The sequence below is a fragment of the Mobula hypostoma genome, chromosome 11, assembly GCF_963921235.1.
Source record: "Mobula hypostoma chromosome 11, sMobHyp1.1, whole genome shotgun sequence".
Lineage (NCBI taxonomy): Eukaryota > Metazoa > Chordata > Chondrichthyes > Myliobatiformes > Myliobatidae > Mobula > Mobula hypostoma.
The window spans coordinates 77,936,192-77,963,802 of NC_086107.1; the positions used below are offsets into that span (position 1 = coordinate 77,936,192).

The following is a 27,611-nucleotide window of genomic DNA, read 5'->3' on the forward strand; positions in this document are numbered from 1 at the left end:
AGTGGAGCTCATGACGGGGTTTCAGTACATGTGTCAGGAGAAGGGGGAGAAGCTTCCTGCCTACAGCTTTGCAGCTCAAGAGGCAGCTAAATTCAGGCGGCTGAGGTGGATCAGTTAAGAATGGCCAGATAGCAAAGGGTGCCCAGTCCCAGGACCTGATCGCTTGGGGTCTCCGACTGTCTCGTAACACATGCTCCACTTTCTTGTTTGTTGAACTGATCAGAGAAGTACGAGAGGAGGAGAATGTGTCAGAGGCAGGAGTGTGAATGATGGGAAACCCCCTGGGGAGTGTGCCCTTGGGTACCTAAGCAGAGAGGGATGTCGGGAAACTTAGAAGAGACCCAGTGAGGGAACAGTCTGGTGTGTCGGGGGAACACGTTCCCAGCAATGTATCAAGGAACGCCTTAAAGCAAAAAACCCTATTCCTGAAGGCTTAGTGGGGCCAAGCTCCAGTGTATCGCTATAGATAGAGGCTATTTATGCTAGAGTCATACAGGGTCTCAGGTCACTTCGCCGTACTGTTTATTTTGCAACCAGTATTTGACACATTTACTATTGACGCCATTCAGTGCATTAGAGATCTGGGGTCTTAGTGCAGGTGATTTGCCACATGATGGTTATTTTTATCAGTGAAGCTGGAGTTTTCGGAGGCCAATGTGGGAGTGGCTGAGGCTCTTGATACATTAGTGCTAGTTTGTCTGGACCCCATTGAGAAGGGCGGTGTTTCAATTCTTGTGGGGACCAACACCCCTATTGTGAGGGGGCTAATGGGAGCCTGCAAGGAGAGAGCTGGAGAGAGCTTTCTGAAAATATTGTCCATTTACCCAGTGTTTCGAGCTGCTTTCGAGAAATTGCATGGCTGCATTGGGCTAGATAATCAGCTTAGATGAGGGACTGTGTGGTTCACCCAGTCAAAACCAATCGTGTTATGGCCCGGGGAAGTAGTCAGAGTGATGGAAACCCCAAATTTCCTGGAATGCCTGAGGCCAAGGCCCTCTTGGTGATGGTTCGGAAGACCATGAAGAGGAGTCAGGCTTACCTGCTGGGATACTGATAAAGCCCGAATTGCAGAAGCCCTTGGTTGTACAGGCAAGCAGGATGGCAGTGATTGTCAGGAACACTACGAAGAGGGAGGTCACCTTCAAGGGGGGGGGATGCTCCTGGTGCACCTCTTCCCAGTGTCCCTGTAAGACAAGCTGGGGAGAAATTTTCTTTGAAGAAGAGAAAGTTGACTGCTGATTCATTCAACTTTGGGGACTCCCCGGTATTTGCGGGTTGGAAGAGGAGGTTGATAGAGAAGGTGTTGAAACTGGAAGGTGTCTTTTCTACTGTTGAGTTTGATGTGGGTTGTTCCAAGAGCATTCACTATACAATCCGGGTGACCAAGGACCCACCATTCAGAGAAAGGTCGTGGTGACTGAAGGAGCTGCTGACACAAGCGCCTGTGCTGGCTTTTCCACACCCCTGTTTGCCATATGTACTGCATACGGATGCCAGCAGAGAGGGCTTATGGGGTATCCTGGATCAGGGCAGCGGGTTGATACCTGTTGCGTTTGTCAGCCGGAGTCTGTCAGCCTCTGAGGAAAACTATCCCATGCACAAGTTGGAGTTTCTGGCATTGAAATGGGCTGTGGTGGATAAGCTGAGTGACTACCTCTACAGTGCCAAGTTTGAGGTGAGGACGGACAACAATCTCCATAAACGCTGCCTGGACAGGGCGAAAAGCATTATCAGGGAAGCATCTCACCCTAACCATGGACTTTTTACTCTCCTCCCATCCGGTAGGTGCAACAGGAGCCTCCACTCCCACACCAGCAGGCACAGGAAGAGCTTCTTCCCTGAGGCTGTGACACTGCTGAACCTCTCATCACAGCGCTAAGCAGTATTGCATCCATATAGTACTGTCTCAGTACTTCTATATTTGCGTGCTGTAGCACTTCTTTTATTCACAGTTATTTTGTAAATAACACTATTCTTTGCATTTCTGGTCAGATGCTAAATGCATTTCATTGGTTTTGTATCTGTACCCGGCACAATGACAATAAAGTTGAATCTAATCTAATCTAATTTATATCCTGACCTTGCTGAAATTGGATGCCACAGGCCATCAGTGGTTGACGGTGTTGTCTACCTATGATTTCAGTCTGAAATACCAGCCGGGAAGCAGGAACATTGAAGCTGATGCTTTGTTCTGATGTGTGCATAAAGGGCTGGATAGGGACGAAGAGTGGGAGAGCATTCCTGCCCTGGGAGAGAAAGCCATGTGCCAGTTTTCCATCACAGTGAAGGCAGATGGAAGGCAAGGGGAGGATCGAGCAGTAGATCAATTGGGAGCTTCTGATCATGCCATTCCACAAGCTTACTGTAACCTGACTTCCAGTTGCCAGAATTGAGTCCCAAGGAAGTGGCAGCTGCTTGGCGAGATGACCTGGGCATCGGTACCCTTTGTTCAGTGGTTGAAAAGGGAGACAGCGGCCCAAGTGGAGAAGATGAAACAGGCTGCAGTGCCTCCATTGCTGAGAGAATGGCCCAGATTGGAATTGAGGAACCAGATCCTATACTGGGTCACATCACCTCCGGACTGACCTCAGTTTTCCCTGCTGGTTCTGTCTGAGAAGTATCGGAGTATTTTGCTGAAGTCACTTCATGATGATTCTGGTCATCTGGGGGTTGACAAGATCTATAGATTGCTCAGAGCTCAGTCCTACTGGCCCCAACTGAAGCCAGAGGTTGAAGAGTACTGCAAATTGTGCATTTGATGCATATGGAGGAAGACGCTGCGTACAAGGGCCACTCCCATATCCCACTTGCAGAGAGTGGGACCCCTTGACCTGGTGTGTATGGATTTCCTGTCAATACAGCTAGATGCCAGCAACATGGCGAATGTCTTAGTCATTACCAATCACTATACCGGATATGTGCAAGCTTTCCCTACCAAGGATCCAAGGGCGTCCATGGTGGCCAAAGTGTTATAAACATAGAAAACCTACATCACAATACAAGCCTTTCGGCTCACAGAGTTCTGCCAAACATGTCCCTACCTTAGAAATTACTAGGCTTACCTATAGCCCTCTATTTTACTAAGCTCTGTGTACCTATCTCCAAGTCTCTTAAAAGACCCTATTGTATCTGCCTCCACCAACGGTGCTGGCAGCCCAATCCACGCACTCACCACTCTCTGAGTAAAAAACTTACCCCTGACATCTCCTCTGCACCTACTCCCCAGTACCTTAAACCTGTGTTCTCTTGTGGCAACCATTTCAGCCCTGGGAAAAAGCCTCTGACTATCCACAAGATCAATGCCTCTCATCATCTTATACACCTCTATCAGGTCACCTCTCATCCTCTGTTACTCCAAGGAGAAAAGGCCGAGTTCACTCATCCTATTCTCATAAGGCATGCTCCTCAATCCAGGCAACATCCTTGTAAATCTCCTCTGCACCCTTTCTATGGCTTCCATATCCTTCCTGTAGCGAGGTGACCAGAACTGAGCACAGTACTCCAAGTGGGGTCTCACCAGGGTCCTATATAGCTGCAACATTATCTCTTGGCTCCTAAATTCAATTCCACCATTGATGAAGGCCAAAACACTGTACGCCTTCTTAACCACAGAGTCAACCTGCGCAGCTGCTTTGAGTGCCCTATGGACTCGGACCCCAAGATCCCTCTGATCCTCCGCGCTGCCAATTAATACTATATTCTGCCATCATATTTGACCTACCAAAATGACCCACTTCACACTTATCTGGGTTGCACTCCATCTGCCACTTCTCAGTCCAGTTTTGCATCCTATTAATGTCCCCTGTAACCCCGACAGCTCTCCACACTATCCACAACACCTCCAAACTTTGTGTCATCAGCAAATTTACTAATCCATCCCTTCACTTCCTCATCCAGGTCATTTATAAAAATCATAAAGAGTAAGGGTCCCAGAACAGATCCCTGAGGCACTCCACTGGTGACTGACCTCCATGCAGAATATGACCCGATTACAACCACTCTTTGCCTTCTGCACGCAAGCCAGTTCTGGATCCACAAAGCAATGTCCCCTTGGATCCCATGCCTTCCTACTTTCTCAATAAGCTTTGCATGGGGTACCTTATCAAATGCTTTGCTGAAATCCATATACACTACATCTACTGCTCTTCCTTCATCAATGTATGTCGTCACATCCTCAAAAAATTCAATCATCCTCGTAAGGTATGACCTACCCTTAACAAAGCCATGCTGACTACTCCTAATCATATTATACCTCTCCGAATGCTCATAAATCCTGCCTCTCTGGATCTTCTCCATCAACTTACCAATCGCTGAGGTAAGACTCACGGGTCTATAATTTCCAGGGCGATCTCTACCCCCTTCCTTGAATAAAGGAACAACATCCGCAACCCTCCAATCCTCCGGAACCTCTCCCATCCCCATTGATGATGCAAAGATCATCGCCAGAGGCTCAGCAATCTCCTTCCTCTCCTCCCACAGTAGCCTGGGGTACATCTCATCCAGTTCCGACAACTTATCCAACTTGATGCTTTCCAAAAGTCCCAGCACATCCTCTTTCTTAATATCTACATGCTCAAGCTTTTCAGTCTGCTGCAATTCATCACTACAATCACTGAGATCTTTTTCTACAGTGAGTACCGAAGTAAAGTATTCATTAAGTACCTTTGCTATTTCCTCAGGTTCCATACGCACTTTCCCACTGTCACACTTGATAGGTCCTATTCTTTCACATCTTATCCTCTTGCTCTTCACATACCTGTAGAATGCATTGGGGTTTGCCTTAATCCTGCCCGCCAAGGCCTTCTCATGGCCCCTTCTGGCTCTTCTAATTTCCTTCTTAAGCTCCTTCCTATTAGCCTTATAATCATCTAGATCTCTAACATTACCTAGTTCTCTGAACCTTTTGTAAGCTTTTCTTTCCTTCTTGACTAGGTTTATTACAGCCTTTGTACACCACGGTTCCTGTAGCCTATCATAACTTCCCTGTCTCATTGGAACATACCTATGCAGAACTCCACACAAATATCCCCTGAATATTTGCCACATTTCTGCATACTTTTCCCTGAGAACATCTGTTTCCAATTTCCTGCCTGATAGCCTCATAATTCCCCTTACTCCAATTAAACACCTTTCTAACTTATCTGTTCCTATCTCTCTCCAATGCTATTGTAAACAAGATAGAATTATGATCTCCTTTCTGGGAGAAGTATTTCATTTATTATGGCCTCCCCAGGAGGCATAGTGATCAGGGATGGGATTTCAAGAGTAGGGTCATACATGAGTTACTGAGCATTCTTGGAGTTGAGAAGTTGAGGACTACGCCTTATCAACCACAGAGTGATTCCCAGCCTGAGAGATTTAATCGGACCTTGCTACCTTGCTGAACATATTTGGAACCTTGGAGATCAGCAAAAGGAACGAATGGAATCAACATATTGGACATGTGGTCCACTGCTACAACTGTACACGAAATGAAGCTACCAGGTATTCGCCATATTATCTGATGTTTGAGTGTGAGGTGAGGTTGCCCACCGACCTTTGCTTTGGGACTGACGGGGAAGACCTACCACAAAAGAGTTATATGAAGTATGTGTCTGATATGAGAAGGGAGCTGAAAAAGACTTATGAATTAGCTGGGGTCACAGCTGCCAAGCAGAATCAAGGAACTAAGAGGAGGTATGATCAAAAGGTGAGGTTCACCCAACTCATGCTGGGAGACCGAGTCGTCATAAGGAATCTGGGGCGACCTGGGAAGTATAAGTTGGCTGACTGTTGGGCAGCTACGCCCTATGTAGTGGAGAGTCAGATGCCAAACGTACCAGTTTTCCGGGTGAAACCAGAGGATGGGAATGGGCCTGTCAAGATTCTCCATCAGAACCACCTTCTACCTCCGGGACAAGTGTTGACCCAGAGCCTGACCTGGATCCTACACCTGGTAAGAGGACTTTGTGGTGAGCTGCTTGTTTTCAGCTTATGTTTGGGTTATTTTTGAAGATAAGAGATGAGGAGAGATGTCTGCCATCTAATTAGATAGTAGAAATGAAGGGGAGATTTCTCTGGTGAGGGATACCAAGGTTGGGTTGGTTTTTTTCTGGTTCGAGAGAGATGAAGGGAGAAGACGGCGGAGAGAAGAGGTTATAGGATTCGAACCAGAGCAGGACCAAGATTTGACAAAGCCCGGGGTGAGATCGATTGAGATCGGTGACTTGGGGAAACCGTGAACTCCAACTTGTGCACATTAGACTGTTCCATTAAACCGGGCCCCTTTCTTTTTTTTTGTTTTTTTCTTTACGTTAGTCAAATTAAGAATTATAAAGCTAAATATTTTAATTGTACTGTCTGTTATTTTGTGGCACTCATTTGTAACAGGGTAACAAATGACACAGCATCCACACAAACGGGGGATTTGGGGGCTCACGCCTCAATCTCACACATTTGGCAGGGCTGAAGATTGTCTTCCCTAGACTTGCGCAGCTGTGGAAAACAGTTTTTTACTAATATTCACACAGTGGCAAGAAGCAAAGTATCTTGGTTTTTTTTTGTGTGTTGGAAAAGCTGGTATTAAAGACCTTTCTCGTTGTAACGTGACACCTCTCTTTCAACAAGCACCCTGCTGGAATGTGTCTAACCCACAGAATAAGTGCCAAACTGCCCAACCTCCAATCCTTCCCACCAACAGCCAAAGTCTCAGCAACCTCAGCTAATGAACTGCTGGCCCATTCACTAAAATGTGCAAGAAGACGGATTTATATTTAGCTTCTATAAAACAAAGATCCCCTAATCAGCCCCCAATGAACACTATCTCATGCTGATAATAAAACAGGTACAATCACGATGTTTATATAGACACGTGAATAGGAAAGGAATGGAGGGATATAGACTCCGCATGTAGATGTGCTGTTTACATTGACAACATGGTCAGCACAGAGATGATTGGCCAGGAGTCTGTTCCTGTGTGGTACTGGTCTATGCTCTGCATTCTGAAGCAGTACAACTAAATCCTGAAAATGCAGAACACATTCTCAGGAGCAACCTCTCTGTGTAGGCAGGGAATAATGAAGGGGGGCGGGGGGGGGTGTTCACCATCACATCTACTCTTTCACTCACAGACTCAAAGGATGCCTGAGAAAAATAAATCCTTGTCTGAAGATCTACACCTTAAATCTGAGTTCTTGGCTCAGGAGCTAGGGCTACATAACTGCAATTAATCCAGAGAGCAGGATGACTTTCAGGATAGAGGGAACTAGTCAACATTCAGAATGAGGTCCTGATTTAAAGATGATCTCATGCTGACTGACTTTGGTATTGTAGCACTGTATGTTCCCAGCACCAAATTCAGGAGCTTTGCCGTGTTTCTTTAGTACTGTATGACTGAAGACATACAACAGTCTCAAACCTCCCACTTTTAACAAGTACCTAGTCTGACAAAATGCGTTCAGCTTCCTCCTTGGGCTTCTAAATAATTGAAACCTTGCCTCTTTCAGGAATGGTGATTGATGATTACTCTGACTCTGGATGTGTCAAAGTGGAGGACTGCAAATGTACAATGAAAGGCAAACATTACAACTCAGGCACCTTGCTTTCAACTGAGTGTGAAGAATGGTATAACCCACATCAATTCTGAGCTGTAAAAAGACTTCAATCTCCTTATATCACACCAGATTTTAATCAATTGGCAAATATTTGTCCCTTTTGATTACAGTGTCTGCAGAAGTGGCAAATGGCTATGCAAGAATCTGCCTTGTCCTGGTATATGCTCTTTTGAGGGGGGAGCACATGTTTCCACTTTTGATGGGATGAAATACACATTTCATGGCAACTGCTATTACATTCTTTCCAAGGTAGCAAAGTATTTCTAAAAATTATTGTTTTAGCATGTCTAGTCAAAATATTTTGATTTGCCCGTGTTTCTCTAAGATACTGCACTGCTACTTTTGTTACATATTTTAATTTCCAGGGCACTTCATTTGCTTGCTGGGAACATTACTGGCTGTTGATTCATTGTGTGAAACATATGGCATTGTGATATAACCAGCCTTGGAGTTTATCTCATTATGCTTCTGTTAATATGACATATTCCTATACATCACATTTAGTAAGGCATCCAAATGCACAGATATAAATTTAATAAATTAAGATAAGCAGATATAAATAAAACAGAAGAAATTCTGGAGCAAGTGGTGCATGCGAGCTCAATTTCAATGTTTAAGTGAGGTTTGGATAGGTACATGGTAATAGGGATATGGAGGGCTATGGTCCCGGTGCAGGTCGATGGGAGTAGGCAGTTTAAATGGTTCAGCACAGACTAGATGGGCTGAAGGGGGCAGTAGCTTTGAGGAAGTAGAGAGTCTGCAGAAGGACATAGCTTAGGAGAATGGGCAAAGAAGTAGCAGGTGGAATACAGTATCAGAAAGTGTATGATCATGCACTTTGGTGGAAGAAATGAAAGGGTTGACTATTTTCTAAATGGAGAAAAAATACAAAAATCTGAGGTGCAATCTTTCCCTGAAGGTTAATTTGCAAGTTGAGTCTGCGGTGCGGAAGGCAAGTGCAATGTTAGCATTCATTTCAAGAGGATGTAATGTTGAGACTTTATAAAGTACTGGTCAAGCCACACTTGGAATATTGTGAGCAGTTTTGGGCCCCGTATCTTAGAAAGGATGTGCTGAAACTGGAGATGGTTCAAAGGAAGTTCACGAAGATGATTCCACATTGAACAGCTTGTCATATGAAGAGCATTTGATGGCTCTGGACCTGTATTCACTGGAATTCAAAAGAATGAGGGGTGACTTAATTGAAACCTTTTGAATAGTGAAAGGCCTTGATGGAGTGGATGTGGAAATGATGTTTCCTATGGTGGGAGTGTCTAAGACCAGAGGATTCAGTCTCAGAATAGAGGGGCATCCTTTTAGAATGGATATGAGGAAGAATTTCTTTAGCCAGAGAGTGGTGAATTAGTGGAATTTGTTGCCACAGGCAGTTGTGGAGACCAAGCCTTTATGTATATTTAAGGCAGAGGATGATAGATTCTTGATTTGTCAGGGTATGAAGGGAGATGGGGGGAAGCTAGGAGATTGGGGCTGAGGAGGAAAATGGATCCATACCATCCGTACAGATCATTTCATCATATCAGTGTATTGAGGTGACAGAAGGGAAAAGAACATGGAGGACTGAGGAGATTCGATCGAGGTATGCAAAATTATGAGGGGTATAGATAGGGTAAGCACAAGCAGGTTTTTTCCACTGAGGTTGGAAGGGACTACAATTAAAGGTCATGGATTAAGAGTGAAAGGTGAAAAGTTTAAAGGGAACATGAGGGGAAACTTCTCTTAGAGAGTAGTGTGAACAATGAGCTGCCAGAACAAGTGGTGCCTGCAAGCTCAATTTCAATTTTTAAGTGAAGTTTGGATAGGTCCATGGATGATAAGGGTATGGAGGGTTATGGTGCCGGTGCAGGACGATGGGAGTAGACAGTTTAAATAGTTTGGTACAGTCTAGATGGGCTGAAGGGCCTGTTCTGTGCTGTACTTTTCTATAACTCTAAGACCCTAAAAGGAATAACAGAATAAAGTATTACAGTTGGAGAGAAAATGCAGAGTTGGCAGACAATACATTACCATAACAAGGTAAATTCAGATGTCAAGAATCACCATACCATACCAGCGGACCATTTAATAGACTTATAATGGGGAGGGAGCATTCAGAATCAGAATCAGGTTTAATTGGCATAGGTCATGAAATTTGTTGTTCTATGGCAGCAGTATTTTGTAATACAGAAAGGTTTAGAAAGTATGCATTATGATCAGAAATTAAGTGAGCTAGGGCTTTACTCTTTGGAGAGAAGGAGGATGAGAGGAGACATGATAGAGGTGTACAAGATAATAAGAGGAATAGATAGAGTGGATAGCCAGCGCCTCTTCCTCAGGGCACCACTGCTCAATACAAGAGGACATGGTTTTAAGGTAAGGGGTGGGAAGTTCAAGGGGGATATTACAGGAAAGTTTTTTATTCAGAGAGTGGTTGGTGCGTGGAATGCACTGCCTGAGTCAGTGGTGGAGGCAGATACACTAGTGAAGTTTAAGAGACTACTAGACAGGTATATGGAGGAATCTAAGGTGGGGGCTTATATGGGAGGCAGGGTTTGAGGGTCGGCACAACATTTGTGGGCCGAAGGGCCTGTACTGTGCTGTACTATTCTATGTTCTATACATAATGAAAAAAATATGAATTACAATGTGTATGTATATAAAATTAAATTAAATAATTTTAAAATATCAATAAATAAATACATACATACATAAATAAAAGAGTGAAAAAATAGTGAGGAAGTGTTTATGGGTTCACTGTCCATTCTGATGGTAGAGAGGAAGAAGCTGTTCCTGAATCATTGAGTGTTTCCCTTCAGGCTCCTGTAGCTCCTCGTCCCTGATGGTAATAATGAGAAAAGGGTATATCTTGGGTGATTGGGATCCTTAATGATGGACGGTGCCCTTTTGAGGCATCGCTCCTTGAAGATACCATAGTTGCTGTGAAGGCTAGTGCCCATTATGGAGCTGGCTGATCTTACAACTTTTTGCAGCTTTCTTTGATCTTGTGCAGTAGCCCCTCCATACCAAATGGTGACGCAACCAGTTAGAATGCTCTTCATAGTACGTCTGTAGAAATTTGCAAGTGTCATTGGTGACCTACTGAGTCTCCTCAAGCTCCTACTGAGATATAGCCACTGTCATGCCTTCTTTGTAATTGTATCAATTTCTTGGCCCAGGGTAGACTATCAGAGATGTTGACGTCTAGGACTTGAAACTGCTCATCCTTTCCAGTGCTGATCCCTTGATGAAGACTAGTATGTGTTCCCTCGACTTCCCCTTCCTGAAGTCCACATTCAGGTCCTTGGTCTTATTGAGATTGAGTGCAAGGTTGTTGCTGCAGCACCACTCAACCTCATTCTGTCTCGCTCCTGTAAGCCTTCTCATCACCATCTGAAATTTTACCAACAAAAGTGTCATTGGCACTATGGTGTTTGAGCTGTGCTGGGCCACACAGTCATGGGTGTAGAGAGAGTAGAGTAATGAACTAAGCACACACCTCTGAGGTGCGCCGGTGTTGATTGTGAATGAGGAGGAGATGTTATTTCTGATCTACACAATCTGTGGTGTCCCATGAGGATGTCAAGGATCCAGTTGCAGCGGGAGGTACAGAGACCCAGATTTTAGGATAACAATCAGGTCCTTATTTCATTTCTAAATCATGACCACCACTTGGAGAAGTGAACAAGAAGTTGTATGTCTCTTGGGGAAATGCGTCTTGCACTTTTATGAATTCTCTCCAAGTTTATTTCCTGAGGGTGGTGAGACTTTCAGGAAAAGAAGTACTCTATTTTTTATCCGCGAGTTGTCGCCCCGCCTCGGCAAGGTAGAGGTCAGTACGCCAGACTACAACAGCACCCCACTTATCGGCAGGTTTAATAATAAGGTTAGGATTAGTGCAGAGGGAGTGGAGAGCAGAGCGTTCCGAAGGAGTGAGGTTAGAATGGGAACAAGGTGCGTTGAAGTCGAGACGGTTGATGTCCCGTCGGCAGTTAGTGATAAAGAGATCCAGAGCAGGCAGAAGACCAGAGCGGGGTGTCCATGAAGAAGAGGAGGGTTGAAGATGGGAGAAGGGGTCATCGGTGGGGGTGGAAGAGTCCTTGCCGAAGAAGTAGGCTCGGAGACGGAGACGGCGGAAGAAAAGTTCCGCATCATGGCGAACACGGAACTCGCTGAGGTGTGGGCGAAGGGGGACAAACGTGAGGCCCTTACTGAGGACAGAGCGTTCTGCCTCTGACAGTTGAAGGTCGAAGAGGATGGTAAAGACCCGGCACAGATGAGAGCTGGGATCAGAGGGGGGTGGGGGGATGCTGGGCGTGTCGGTGGAGAGGGGAGGGTTGGGGTGAGAGGAAGATGGAGCCTCTGAGGGCCCAGGAGCTGAAGGTGGGATCTGAGGGAGTCGGGGTTGCAGAGTAGTGGTGGGGGAAGGGGAGACGGGAGTCACAATAGCGGTACATAAAGACCCAGCCTGGAGTTCAAGGCTGGAGTCGCAGTTGATGGTTGCACAATCACTTCGAATGTGTCCATGGTCGTTGCTGGAGTCTGGGTTTTGCATATGCCCTGAGGTGTTGGAGCCTCTATTTTTTCCTTTTACTTTCAACTAATGTCCCAACTAGTGTCATGGACAAGGATAGATCTGGTCCTAGGGTTGAGGTTCTTAACTGGAAGAAGGCCAAATTTGAAGAAATGAGAAAGGATCTAAAAAGCGTGGATTGGGTCAGGTTGTTCTCTGGCAAGGATGTGAGCAGTAGGTGGGAAGCCTTCAAAGGAGAAATTTTGAGAGTGCAGAATTTGTATGTTCCTGTCAGGATTAAAGGCAAAGTGAATAGGAATAAGGAAGCTTGGTTCTCGAGGGATATTGCAACTCTGATAAAGAAGAAGAGGGAGTTGTATGACATGTATAGGAAGCAGGGAGTAAATAAGGTGCTTGAGGAGTATAAGAAGTGCAAGAAAATACTTAAGAAAGAAATCAGGAGGGCTAAAAGGAGACATGAGGTTGCTTTGGCAGTCAAAGTGAAGGATAATCCAAAGAGCTTTTACAGGTATATTAAGAGTAAAAGGATTGTAAGGGATAAAATTGGTCCTCTTGAAGATCAGAGTGGTTGGCTATGTGCGGAACCAAAGGAAATAGGGGAGATCTTAAATAGGTTTTTTGCGTCTGTATTTACTAAGGAAATTGACATGAAGTCTATGGAATTAAGGGAAACAAGTAGTGAGATCATGGAAACAGGACAGATCGAAAAGGAGGAGGTCCTTGTTGTCTTGAGGAAAATTAAAGCGGATAAATCCCCAGGACCTGACAGGGTGTTCCCTCGGACCTTGAAGGAGACTAGTGTTGAAATTGCAGGGGCCCTGGCTGAAATATTTAAAATGTTGCTGTCTACAAGTGAAGTGCCGGAGGATTGGAGAGTGGCTCATGTTGTTCCGTTGTTTAAAAAAGGATCAAAAAGTAATCCAGGAAATTATAGGCCAGTAAGTTTAACGTCGGTAGTAGGTAGGTTATTGGAGGGAGTACTAAGAGACAGAATCTACAAGCATTTGGATAGACAGGGACTTATTAGGGAGAGTCAACATGGCTTTGTGCGTGGCAGGTCATGTTTGACCAATCTATTGGAGTTTTTCGAGGAGGTTACCAGGAAAGTGGATGAAGGGAAGGCAGTGGATATTGTCTACATGGACTTCAGTAAGGCCTTTGACAAGGTCCCGCATGGGAGGTTAGTTAGGAAAATTCAGTCGCTAGGTATACATGGAGAGGTGGTAAATTGGATTAGACATTGGCTCAATGGAAGAAGCCAAAGAGTGATAGTAGAGAATTGCTTCTCCGAGTGGAGGCCTGTGACTAGTGGTGTGCCACAGGGATCAGTGCTGGGTCCATTGTTATTTGTCATCTATAGCAATGATCTGGATGATAATGTGGTAAACTGGATCAGAAAATTTGCTGATGATACAAAGATTGAGGTGTAGTAGACAGTGAGGAAGATTTTCAGAGCCTGCAGAGGGACTTGGATCAGCTGGAAAAATGGGCTGAAAAATGGTAGATGGAGTTTAATACAGACAAGTGTGAGGTATTGCATGTTGGAAGGACAAACCGAGGTAGAACGTACAGGGTTAATGGTAAGGCACTGAGGAGTGCAGTGGAACAGAGGGATCTGGGAATACAGATACAAAATTCCCTAAAAGTGGCGTCACAGGTAGATAGGGTCGTAAAGAGAGCTTTTGGTACATTGGCCTTTATTAATCAAAGTATTAAGTATAAGAGCTGGAATGTTATGATGAGGTTGTATAAGGCATTAGTGAGGCCGAATCTGGAGTATTGTGTTCAGTTTTGGTCACCAAATTACAGGAAGGATATAAATAAGGTTGAAAGAGTGCAGAGAAGGTTTACAAGGATGTTGCCGGGGCTTGAGAAACTCAGTTACAGAGAAAGGTTGAATAGGTTAGGACTTTATTCCCTGGAGCGTAGAAGAATGAGGGGAGATTTGATAGAGATATATAAAATTATGATGGGTATTGATAGAGTGAATGCAAGTAGGCTTTTTCCACTGAGGCAAGGGGAGAAAAAAACCAGAGGACATGGGTTAAGGGTGAGGGGGGAAAAGTTTAAAGGGAACATTAGGGGGGACTTCTTCACACAGAGATTGGTGGGAGTATGGAATGAGCGCCAGACGAGGTGGTAAATGCGGGTTCTTTTTTAACATTTAAGAATAAATTGGACAGATGCATGGATGGGAGGTGTATAGAGGGATATGGTCCGTGTGCAGGTCAGTGGGACTAGGCAGAAAATGGTTCGGCACAGCCAAGAAGGGCCAAAAGGCCTGTTTCTGTGCTGTAGTTTCTATGGTTCTATAGTTCTATGGTTCTCTGTTAGCTTTCAAGAAGCCCTGCTGGGAAGAATACGTTTGTATATGATTGTGAAGAGGACAGGTTTGGGCAACATGTAATGGACAACAATTTGCTATAGCTTGCTCAATTCTATTTGACCGAGGCAGATTGCCCCTTGAATCATATCCAATCAAAGATCTGTGGTCTTTTAGATAAGGAAAATAACTGGAACAGCATCAGTTCTCGACTTCTGGAAGAACTATGGGAAAATGACACGTTAAGTAACTGAAATACTAATTAGAATATTCAAAGCTATTGGCAGATTGCTATGGTTAAAGCATCAAGAATGCCATAATGCATATCTTAAATTAGTTTATCTGTATTTTAAACTGCATTTGATGCAGTTAAATGAAAGGTAAAGCAATAAAAGTATAATTTATATAAACTTGATATCATAAAACCTCCAGGTTCGAAAGATAACAGTTCTTTTATTAAGTAACTGAATTAAAAAGGATCAACTGCACTTGCTACAAATCGTTCGATTGACATCGCTTGTCTTGCTCAATCCAGTTGTTGAATTTCAACCACCTACCTGAATTAACTACCTAAAATGTTCTGTTACCAGGATTGTGATCAGCAACATTATACATTACTGGCAGAGATCGTGTCTTGTGGAACAACACCAACTGAAACCTGCCTAAAAACTGTGGTGCTATCAACAGACCATAAACACAATGTAAGTTCTTTCAGAGGTTATGAGACTAAACTATAGACACCCCTGCAATTTACCTCTGATAACCCTACTGTTTATGCTATGAAATATCTCATCATGCAGACATCTAATCTCTTGCATCAACTGCATTACTTGTTTTCTTTTTATTATAGAATCCTCTCTTCAATATTAATATTTACTACTTAACACAGATTTTAACATTTGATATTAGGAATTTAATATGCATTACATTAATGATTGAAGTAACATTAATATTAATTGATGTGATGGGAAGAAGGGGTAGGGCATGCTTACCTTTATTATTTGAGGCATTGAGTTCAAGAGTCAGGAAGTTAATCACGATGAAGCACCTGACAGCCATAGTGTTTGCTTTATCGCAACATTAGCATCTAATAGAAGAGTGCTTCACTGAAAGTACAAAGTTATTCCATTGAAGATTAGTTTGCTGCCATGCAGTCTCATAATGTCACCAACATGACTCCAGATGTCATTCAGCATCAATGCAGGGGAGTGCTAATACATTCCCAAATAGGGGCCAGGGACAATTCTGATTTGATGGAGGCAGACATGAAAGCATAGAGGAACATCTGGAGAAATTTCTGAAACGCTGGTTCGCTGCCGCTGTTACTGGGCGATCGAGAATCTTCCGGAGGGAAGGCTCCAAAATCCCTGGCTTTGCCTGCTGCTGGTGATCGAGGCTGAGGTCGAATCATTCGGATAGAGATGGTACTCCGTACTCAGTGTCGGAGGGCTGATCGGAGGCTCGATGTTTTCGGATGACTCAGAGTCGGACTGTGGTCGGGCATGGCAGGGAGAGTTTTCTTCCTTCTCCCGTCTGCATGAGATGTGAGACATTCAAGAGACTGTGAACTTTTTTACTGTGCCATGCCTGTTCTTCATCAAGTTATGGTATTGTTGCACTGTTGTAACTATATGCTATAATTATGTGATTTTTGTTAGTTTTTCAGTCTTGGTCTGTCCTGTGTTTTTGTGATATCACACCGGAGGAATATTGTATCATTTCTTAATGCATGCATTACTAAATGACAATAAAAGAGGACTGCGTGTCCTCATAATCTAATCTAACCTAAATATATAAAGTTGATATACTTCCAAATAGTGTGGCTGGCAATAAGGTCGACTAACTGTCTGGTGGGACAGAAAATGTGCAATTGCTGCTCATGTCTGTTCTTATCTTGGACTGAGGTAGTGACTCTTCCATGTGGTGTGCAAGAAATTTTGGCAAGTTATTATTTTTCATTTGGCTAATAGGACAGTGATGTGGTGGATGATGAATTGGAGGATGAATCCAGATACCCAGATTAATAACTAGAGTACTATTCTAATAAGCTTCTTGGGTTCATTACACCAACCATCATAACCGTCTGATGTTGATTATATGCAGAATTCATCTGTGTGCAGTGTATAGGCCTTTTGTTTTATGAACAGCCCTGGTTACTGTATGGAACCTATAAAGCTATTGGAAGGTCCACTATGAAGACCCAAACTGCCTGCTTTTCGCTACTCAAGGAGAAACAAAGGAACTCTCATCACTTTGAGTAGACAGCATCTGTGAAGTCACTGTTGCATTAGTGGCTGTAAATGTGACATTGATACAACAGGAAGCACTACCAGAAATGATCCTCAGGCACATGTTCAGAGTTACTGTGACATCAGGCATGTCACTCCAGAAGTGAAGCCCAGGTCACAGCAGATGACTAATCTCAATTATGATTTATTTTTAAAAACTTAGCTTTCAGGTACCAAACTTCTGTATCAGGAAGACACATAAAGAATAATCTTTTAGTTTATCTGCTTCAGCCTCCACTAGATACAAGCCTTTCTTTTCACCCCATTCTCCTGCTGATCAAAATGGAGTCATAACAACATAAGGCCCACAATTCCCAAATGTTAATGACAAAATGAAGGCACCCTTTGCCTCAGCCTGTGGTGTGTTGTCCAAGCAACTTTTCTAATGTCACACAACTTAGGTGACTACTAACCTGAAGAGTCTGGGGTTCCGCACAAATTTCTGTGTAGAATTCACACAATGTGTCCTTGCACATATATGGTGATGTTTGACAGGCTAGTAACAATGCACAGGGACTGATAACAATAACAGCCCACTCTGCATAATCCTTGTGTGTATACACAACACACAGAACCAAACGTATCGACCTAATAGTAGCACGATTTTTTCTATCAAGTCATCAATGATCTCTGTAAAGACTGCAAACACATCAGGACACAAAGCCTTGAAAGGAAAGGCCACATAATAAAATATTTAAGCCAATATTTCCATTACAATCGAACACTGCGCCCTTTCTTCAGTCTATCATTTTCCGCCTTATTTTTAAAGCACCTTATTATTGATTCTCATCCGTATTCCTTATGTGTCTCACTTTACTCCTTTCAATTCACCACCCTTACCCCTTCTGCTGTGTATTTCCCATTAATTACCTTTGCCATTCTTGTTGGTCAGACTGAAGGTAACTTTAAGATACAAGAGGAACTGAGGCCATGAGGCCATAGCTCCCTAGAAGGAGAGGCACAAACGGTAGGGTAGTGAAGAAGGCATTTTGCATGAATGCCTTCATATTGCCTTACACTGAGTACAACAGTTGGGATGTCATGTTGCAGTTGTACAAAGCTTTGGTAGAACTGACAGAGTGCAGAAGATATTTACCAGCATGTTGCCTGGACTGTAGATATAAAGAATGTTGCCTGGCTGTAGATATGAGGAAAGATTGAATTGGCTGGGTTTATTCTCTCTGGAGTATAAGAGGCTGAGAGGTGACCTTTAGAAATGTCTAAAATTATGAGTGGCATAGAGGGGTAGTCTTATTCCCAGGGCAGGGATGTCTATAAATCAAGGAAGTACAGTAGGTTTAATTTGAGAGGGGATAAGTTTAAAGTAGACCTGAGGGGATAGGTTTTTCACACAGGGGGATTGGTTACATGGAACAAGCTGCCAAGTGAACTCATGGAGTCAGATACAATTATAAAATTGAAAAGACTGCCAGAAGCAGGTCATTGGGTGACAGTCAGAGGAGGGAAAGCGAAGGTGAGTAGACAGGTAGTGCAGATCACTCCTGTAGCCATTCCCCTGAATAATAAGTTTACTGTCCTGGATACTGTTGGTGGGGAAGACCGACCAGGTGTGAGCCACAGTGGCAGGGCCTCTGGCACTGAGTCTGACCCTGTGGTGCAGAAGTGTAGGATGGAGAAGAGGACAGCTGCCGTCATTGGAGACTCTATAGTCAGGGAAGCAAAAAGGAGATTTTGTGGACGTGAGAAGGACACCCGCATGGTTTGTTGCCTCCTGGGTGTCAGGGTCCGAGATGTCTCTGACTGGGTGCATGACATCCTGGTACGAGAGGGAAAGCAACCAGAAGTCGTGATACATGTTGGCACCAACGACATAGGCAGGAAGAGGGATGAGGTCCTGAAGTGTGAGTTTCGGGAACTAGGCAGAAGGCTGAAGAACAGGACCTCAAGGGTGGCATTCTCAGGATTGCTGCTAGTGCTACGTGATAGTAATGGTAAGAATTGGAGGAGATGGCAGTTGAATACGTGGCTGAGGAGTTGGTTCAGGGAGCAGGGTTTTAGATTTTTGGGTCATTGGGATCTCTTCTGGGGAAGATGGGACCTGTACAGATTGGATGGGTTGCACCTGAGCTCGATGGGGAGCAATATCCTTGCAGGTTGTCACAGTATGTTGACAGGCCGACTCGGGGGAATGCCATACTAGATCTAGTATTAGGTAACGAACCGGGCCAGGTCACAGATCTCTCAGTGGGTGAGCATCTGGGGGACAGTGACCACCACTCCCAGGCCTTCAGCATTACCATGGAAAAGGATAGAATCAGAGAGGACAGGAAAATTTTTAATTGAGGAAGGGCAAATTATGAGGCTATAAGACTAGAACTTTTGGGTGTAAATTGGGATGATGTTTTTGCAGGGAAATGGACTATGGACATATGGTCGATGTTTAGGGATCTCTTGCAGGATGTTAGGGATATATTTGTCCAGGTGAGGAAGATAAAGAATGGTAGGGTGAAGGAACCGTGGGTGACAAGTGAAGTGGAAAATCTAGTCGGGTGGAAGAAGGCAGCATACATGAGGTTTAGGAAGCAAGGATCAGATGGGTCTATTGAGGAATATAGGGTAGTAAGAAATGAGCTTAAGAAGGGGCTGAGAAGAGCAAGAAGGGGACATGAGAAGGCCTTGGCGAGTAGGGTAGAGGAAAATCCCAAGGCATTCTTCAATTATGTGAAGAACAAAAAGATGACAGGAGTGATGGTAGGACCCATTGGAGATAAAGGTGGGAAGTTGTGCCTGGAGGCTATGGAAGTGAGCGAGGTCCTCAATGAATACTTCACTTCGGTATTCACCAATGAGAGGGAACTTGATGACGGTGAGGACAATGTGAGTGAGGTTGATGTTCTGGAACATCTTGATATTAAGGGAGAGGAGGTGTTGCAGTTATTAAAATACATTAGGACAGATAAGTCCCTGAGGCCTGACGGAATATTCCCCAGGCTGCTCCACGAGGCGAGGGAAGAGATCGCTGAGCCTCTGGCTGGAATCTTTATGTCCTCGTTGTCCACGGGAATGGTACCGGAGGATTGGAGGAAGACGAATGTTGTTCCCTTGTTCAAAAATGGAAGTAGGGATAGTCCGGGTAATTATAGACCAGTGAGCCTTACGTCTGTGGTGAAGCTGTTGGAATAGATTCTTAGAGATAGGATCCATGGGCATTTAAAGAATCATGGTCTGATCAGGGACAGTCAGCATGGCTTTGTGAAGGGCAGATCGTGTCTAACAAGCCTGATGGAGTTCTCTGAGGAGGTGACCAGGCATATAGATGAGGGTAGTGCAGTGGATGTGATATATATGGATTTTAGTAAGGCATTTGACAAGGTTCCAGATGGTAGGCTTATTCAGAAAGTTAGAAGGCATGGGATCCAGGGAAGTTTGGCCAGGTGGATTCAGAATTGGCTTGCCTGCAGAAGGCAGAGGGTCGTGGTGGAGGGAGTACATTCGGATTGGAGGGTTGTGACTAGTGGTGTCCCACAAGGATCGGTTCTGGGACCTCTATTTTTCATCATTTTTATTAACGACCTGGATGTGGGGGTAGAAGGGTGGGTTGGCAAGTGTGCAGATGACTGAAAGATTGGTGGTGTTGTAGATAGTGTAGAGGATTGTCAAAGATTGCAGAGAGACATTGATAGGTTGCAGAAGTGGGCTGAGAAGTGGCAGATGGAGTTCAACCGGGAGAAGTGTGAGGTGGTACACTTTGGAAGAACAAACTCCAAGGCAGAGTACAAAGTAAATGGCAGGATACTTGGTAGTGTGGAGGAGCAGAGGGATCTGGGGGTACATGTCCACAGATCCCTGAAAGTTGCCTCACAAGTAGATAGGGTAGTTAAGAAAGCTTATGGGGTGTTAGTTTTCACAAGTCGAAGGATAGTGTTTAAGAGTCATGAGGTCATGATACAGCTCTATAAAACTCTGGTTAGGCCACACTTGGAGTACTGTATCCAGTCTTGGTCGCCTTACTACAGGAAGGATGTGGAAGCATTGGAAAGGGTACAAAGGAGATTTACCAGGATGCTGCCTGGTTTAGAGAGTATGGATTATGGTCAGAGATTAAGGGAGCTATTGCTTTACTCTTTGGAGAGAAGGAGGATGAGGGGAGACATGATAGAGGTATACAAGATATTAAGAGGAATAGATAGAGTGGATAGCCAGCGCCTCTTCCCCAGGGCACCACTGCTCAGTACAAGAGGACATGGCTTTAAGGTAAGGGGTGGGAAGTTCAAGGGGAATATTAGAGGAAGGTTTTTTACTCAGAGAGTAGTTGGTGCATGAAATACACTGCCTGAGTCAGTGGTGGAGGCAGGTACACTAGTGAAGTTTAAGAGACTACTGGACAGGTATATGGAGGAATTTAAGATGGGGGGTTATATGGGAGGCAAGATTTGAGGGTCGGTACAACAATGTGGGCTGAAGGGCCTGTAATGTGCTGTAATATTCTATGTTCTATGTAAAAGGCAACTTGGAAAGAATAAAAGTGAAGGATTACAGACCTCTAATGCAGGCAAATGGGATCAGTGTAGACAGGGTAAGATGGGAAAGCCTTTTTCTGTCCTATACGACTCTATAATTCAAGATTTCTATAATTAGAAATGCAGGTTAGAACTAATCTATTAATTCAAATCTTCTATTTGTATTATACAACACTCACTTGTAATAATTGGTTTCATTTTCAGATCCTCGTTTTTAAAGATAGCGGAAATGTTATCATGAATGGTGTTAAGGTGACTTTGCCTCTGGTAACAGGTAAGAACAACTGTGGTGAAATCCGTTAAAGGGACTTTGTTTAATATCATCTGAGGTATAATGAGACAGATGAAGTAATGAAACTGTTTTTACTATATTGCTACAAGTAGAGAACTGTATGCTTTACATGTTGCAACATATGGTATTTCATTGAGCAACAATCAGGCCTGCCAGCCAACAACATGACCAAGGGCTGTGTCCTCCAGACGGTTCACAAAACTACTTCTTTTACTTCTTCTTCTTTCAAATATGATTCTGCTACTAAACTGCATGCAATTTGAACCTGTAATTTACACTTTGATAGTGAGTTTTAATGCAGATTAAGTGATCTGATGCTTTGCTGTCTCTGTGGGACTTTGGTGAGGTTTTGGGTGGAGTGTACTGCCAGCAGCTTCTTGATCAACTCCATTTCTTGCTCATTTCACCAATTAAAGCATCAAGCAAGATTGAAATCAATGCGGACAAGTGCGGAAGGCAAGCAGGTGTTCAGTGCCATCTGCCTGCATTGGATCGGTCTCTCTCTTCCCCTCTTGCTCGATTCTGGCGCAGGAAGGTGCCTGTGTTTGACCAGTCTCTCTCTCCCTCTTGCTTGATGCTGCCAGAGTCTTGGGCCTTAGGCAAAGTTTAATCATCGCAGTTTGTGGTTGGACTCTGCAGTTCATGTTATATGTGTTTCTAGTTTCTGGCTGCTCCTTTTTTTACTGCTATTTTCTGTGGCTTAATCAGAGCTGCTGGCTCTGCAGCCGGCAGTCAACAAGTGACCACACCAAATTAAACTGAACTGAACTCGTCTGTTTCAATGACTCCGTGGTTTGATGTTTTACATTCTGTGTTTTTCACTCGTTATTTACCATTTGCATGATTTGTACCTTTTTTGCATGATGGGTGTTTGATTTTTTCTTTGAATGGGCTCCATGGTGTTTTTTGTTTCATGGCTGTCTGGGGGAAGATGAATCTCAGAGTTGTATACTGCACGCATACTCTGATAATAAAGGTACTTTGAACTTTAAAAGTATAGCAAACACAAAATACAGGAGGAACTTGCAGGTCAGGCAGTAGATATCCCTCCATAGACACTGCCTGACCTGCTGAGTTCCTTAAGCATTTTGTGTGTGTTGCTCACGATTTTCTGCATCTACAGAATCTCTTGTGTCACTGTTACACTGATGTACAGAATTTGTCGCAGAGTCTGTCAGGTGGCATCTACATTAGTTCTTACATTAACAAGTAATGTGATCTGAATAATCTGATGACATTTTGCTCAATAGTCTAACATATTTGATGATGATGATGATGATGATGATGATGATGATAACGCTCGGCTGGTGGTGCAGTGACACCAGCACTGGACTCCAGAATGGAGGTTCCCGGATTCAAATCCAGTCGGGCCGTTGCCAAGTATGCTTTCCATCCGTGCCGGGTTGAGTGTCGAGCTCGCAACTCGACCTCGTAAAATAGAGAAAAATACTGAACAGTGAAATGTCTGTGCGAGGAGTGGTGCCCCACACAGCCTTCCGATCCGTGTCTTGTAAGGCATAAAAATGCCCGACACTGGCCTCTCAGGCCTGAGTCGACATCATCATCATCATCATCATCATCTAACATATTTAAATAAGTAAAAAAAAGGCAGATAATGTAGTTATAATATTGGGAGAGCGTTAGCGGGACGTTGGTGAGGCCTACAGGAAAGATAAAAATAAGGCTGAAAGGGTACAGAGAAAATTTACAAGGATGTTGCTGGACTTGAGGACCTGAGTTATAAAGAAGGATTACATAGGTTAAGACTTTATTCCTGGGAATATAGAAGATTGAGAGGAGATTTGAGAGAGGTATACAAAATTATGAGGGGTATAGATTAAATAAATGCAAGCAGGTTTTTTCCATTGAAGTTGGGTGGGATTCCATTCAAAGAAAGGCTCTCAGGATTATAGGTGCAGATGAAGCCACAGCTTGTGAGTAGCAATGTGCCAGAGGTCCGTGAGTGTCAGGGAATAAGAGTGAGTTTCATTGCAATTACAAAGAAAAAAGTGCTAGGCAAACTGAAAAATCTTAAGGTCGATAAGTCACCTGGACCAGATGGACTACATCCCAGAGTCCTGGGAGAGGTTGCTGATGAGATAACGGATGTAATGGTTATGATCTTTCAAGAATCACTTGATTGGGACTGAAAGATTGCAAATGTTACTCCATTGTTGAAGAAGGGAGGAAGGCAAAAGAAAGGAAATTCTGACCAATTAGCCTAACCTCAGTGGTTGGGAAAGTGTTGGAGTCTATTCAATGGATATAGAATATAACAGCAAGGAGACAATACTGATGCTTTATAACTCACCAGCCAGGCTGCATTTGGTGTATTGTGAACAGATTTGGGCCCCATATCTCAGAAAGGATGTGCTGTCATTGGAGAGAATCCAGGGGAGGTTCACCAGGATGATTCCAGGAATGAAGTGATTAAAATATGAGGAGCATTGGCAGCTTTGGGCCTGTACTCACTGGGATTTACAAGAACACAGGGTGATCTTATTAAAACCTACAGAATGTTGAAAGGACTCGATAGAATGGATGTGGAGAGGATGTTTCCTCTGGTGGGGATATCCAGAACCAGACGGCAGAGGCTCGAAGTAGAAAAATAGAAAACCTACAGCACAATGCAGGCCTTTTGGCCCACAAAGCTGTGTCGAACATGTCCTTACCTTAGAAATTACCTAGGGTTACCCATGGCCCTCTATTTTTCTGAGCTCCATGTACCTATCCAGGAGTCTCTTAAAAGACCCTATCGTACCCGCCTCCACCACTGTTGCCGGCAGTGCATTCCACACACTCACTCACCACAGTCTGCATAAAAATTGACATCTCCTCTGTACCTACTTCCAAGCACCTTAAAACTGTGCCCTCTCGTGTTAGCCATTTAGCCCTGGGAAAAAGCCTCTGAGTATTCACACAATCAGTGCCTCTCATCATCTTATACACCTCTATCAGGTCACCTCTCATTCTCTGTCGCTCAAAGGAGAAAAGGCCCAGTTCACTCAACCTAAAGCATGCTCCCCAATCCAGGCAAAATCCTTGTAAATCTCCTCTGCACTCTTTCTATAGTTTCCACATCCTTCCTGTAGTGAGGCGACGAGAACTGAGCACAGAAGTGGGGTCTGACCAGGGCCCTAGATAGCTGCAACATTACCTCTTGGCTCTTGAACTCAGTCCCACGGTTGATGAAGGCCAATACACTGTATGCGTTCTTAACCACAGAGTCAATCTGCTCAGCAGCTTTGAGTGTCCTATGGACTCGAACCCCAAGATCCCTCTATCCTCCACACTGCCTAGAGTCTTACCATTAATATTATATTCTACCATCATATTTGACCTACCAAAATGAACCACCTCACACTTATCTGGGGTGAACTCCATCTGCCACTTCTCAGCCCAGTTTTGCATCCAATTAATATCCCACTGTAACCTCTGTCAGCCCTCCACACTATCCACAATACCCCCAACCTTTGTGTCATCAACAAATTTATTAACTCATCCATGCATTTCCTCATCCAGGCCATTTATAAAAATCATGAAGAGAGGGATCCCAGAACAGATCCCTGAGGCACACCACTGGTCACCGACCTCCATGCAGAATGTGATCCGTCTACTCTTTGCCTTCTGTGGGCAAGCCAATTCTGGATCCCTTGGATTCCATGCCTCCTTACTTTCTCAATAAACCTGGCATGGGGTATCTTATCAAAAGCCTTGCTGAAATCCATATACACTACATCTACTGCTCTACTTTCATCAATGTGTTTAGTCACATCCTCAAAAAATTTAATCAGGCATATAAGGCACGGCCTGCCGTTGACAAAGCCATGCTGACTATTACTAATCATATTATGCCTCTCCAAATGTTCATAAATCCTGCCTCTCAGGATCTTCTCCATTAACTTACCAACCACTGAAGTAAGACTCACTGGTCTATAATTTCTTGGGCTATTCCTATTCCCTTTCTAGAATAAGGTAACAACATCTATAACCTTCCAATCCTCCAGTAACTCTCCCAACCCCATTGACCCATTGACCATGCAAAGATTATTGCCAGAGGCTCAGCAATCTCCTCCCTCGCCTCCCACAGTAGCCTGGGGTACATTTCATCCGGTCCAGGAGACTCATCCAACTTGATGCTTCCCGAAAGCTTCAGTACATCATCTTTCTTAATGTCTATATGCTCAAGCTTTTCAATCCACTGCAAGTCATCCCTACAATTGCCAAGATCCTTTTCCGTAGTGAATACTGAAGCAAAGTATTCATTAAGTATCCCTGCTATCTCCTCTGGTTTCATACACACATTTCCACTGTCACACTTGATCGGTCCCATTCTCTCATGTCGTATCCTTTTGCTCTTCACATACTTGTAGTTGGAGTACTTGGGGTTTTCCTTAATGCTGCTCACCAAGGCCTTCTCATAGCCCATTCTGACTCTCCTAATTTCATTCTTAAATTCCTTTCTGCCAGCCTTATAATCTTCTAGATCTCTATAATTACCTGGTTTTTTGAACCTTTTATAAGCTTTTCTTTTCTTCTTGACTAGATTCTCAACAGCCTTTGTACACAATGGTCCCTGTACCCTACCATCCTTTCCCTGTCTCATTGGAAAGTACCTGTGCAGAACTCCATGCAAATATCCCCTGAACATTTGCCACAATTTCTTCCGTACGTTGTCCTGAGAACATCTGTTTCCAATTTATGCTTCCAAGTTCCTCCCTGATAACCTCATGTTTCCCCTTACTCCAAATAAACGCTTTCCTAACTAGTCTGTTCCTATCCCTCTCCAATGCTATAGTAAAGGAGATAGAATTGTGATCATTATCTCCAAAATCTCTCCCACTGAAAGACCTGACACCTGTCTAGGTTCATTTCCCAATACCAGATCAAGTACAGCCTCTTCTCTTATAGGTTTATCTATATATTGTGTCAGGAAGCCTTCCTGAACACACCTAACAAACTCCACCCCATCTAAACCCCTCATTGATTAAGGGGTGAATGTTTAGAACAGAGGTCAGGAGGATTTTTTTAGCCAGGGAGTAGTGAACTTGTGGAATACTCTGCCACAGATTGTGAAGTCCGTGAGTATACTTAAGGTAGAAGTTGATAGTTTCCTGATCAGTCAGGGCATCAAAGGATACGATGGGAAGGCAGGTATATGGGCTTGAGTGGGATCCGGAATCAGCCATGATGGGATGGTGGATCATACAGAATTAGGCTGAATGGCCTTATTATGCTCCAATGTCTTATGATCTTATTATATTGTAAGGTAATCAAAAAGTCCATTAAAGTTCAACTAGAAGGGAAATTATGTATTTTCTTACAAGTTCATCTACCTCTTGTCTACAGATTGTGTAGCTTTATAAACCTATTTAGGCTGTATCTGGAATATTGCATACAGTTTTCGTCACCACATTACTGGAAGAATCTTGAGGCTTTGGAGAGGGTGCAGAAGGTGTTTGCCAGTTAATGTTAAATGTAAAGAGACAGATCACTCTCTTTAACAGTGTTGAAGAACAGTGGGATCTAGGGGCCCAAGTTCATAGCTGCCAGAAAGTGTCTACATGGGGTCATGTCGTGGTTAACAAAACACATGACATGCTTGCCTTTATTAGCTGAGGCATTAAATTCAAAGGTCAGGAAGTTATAATGTAGCTTTATAAAACTCTAGTTAGACTATATCAGAGGTATGGTATATTGTTCTGGTTATTCCAAGGCTTTTGAGAGTGTGCAGAAGAGGTTTATCAGGATGCTACCTGGATTAGAGGGCATTTGCGATAATGAAAGGTTGGACAAACTTGGGTTGTTTTCTCTAGAGAGGTGGAGGCTGGAGGGGGGGCTGCGCAAAGATCTGATAGAGGTTTAGAAGATTATGAGAGGCATAGGTAGAGTTGGCCGATAATATCTTTTTCCTTGGTATGAAATATTTAAAACCAGAGGATATGCATTTAAGGTGAGAGGTGATCATTTCAAAAGAGATGTGGAGGCAATATTTTTACATAGAGAGTTGTGGGTGCCTGGAATGCACTGTCTGGGGTAGTGGCAGATGCAGGAACATTAGAGGCATCGAAGAAACATTTAGATGTGAGGAAAATTGAAGAATCTGA

The 27,611-nt window shown here is 43.8% G+C and overlaps 1 protein-coding gene across 1 annotated transcript in view; it reads left to right on the plus strand.

Moving 5' to 3' along the window:
- LOC134353838 (mucin-2-like) overlaps nt 1–27,611 on the plus strand; it is a 181,891-nt gene that overhangs the window by 36,337 nt on the left and 117,943 nt on the right. Inside the window, exons 8-11 of the mRNA XM_063062302.1 lie at nt 7,485–7,602; nt 7,703–7,841; nt 15,034–15,144; nt 21,417–21,486. Of these exons, the coding sequence (XP_062918372.1) occupies nt 7,485–7,602; nt 7,703–7,841; nt 15,034–15,144; nt 21,417–21,486 (438 nt within the window). The remainder of the gene's footprint in view (nt 1–7,484; nt 7,603–7,702; nt 7,842–15,033; nt 15,145–21,416; nt 21,487–27,611) is intronic.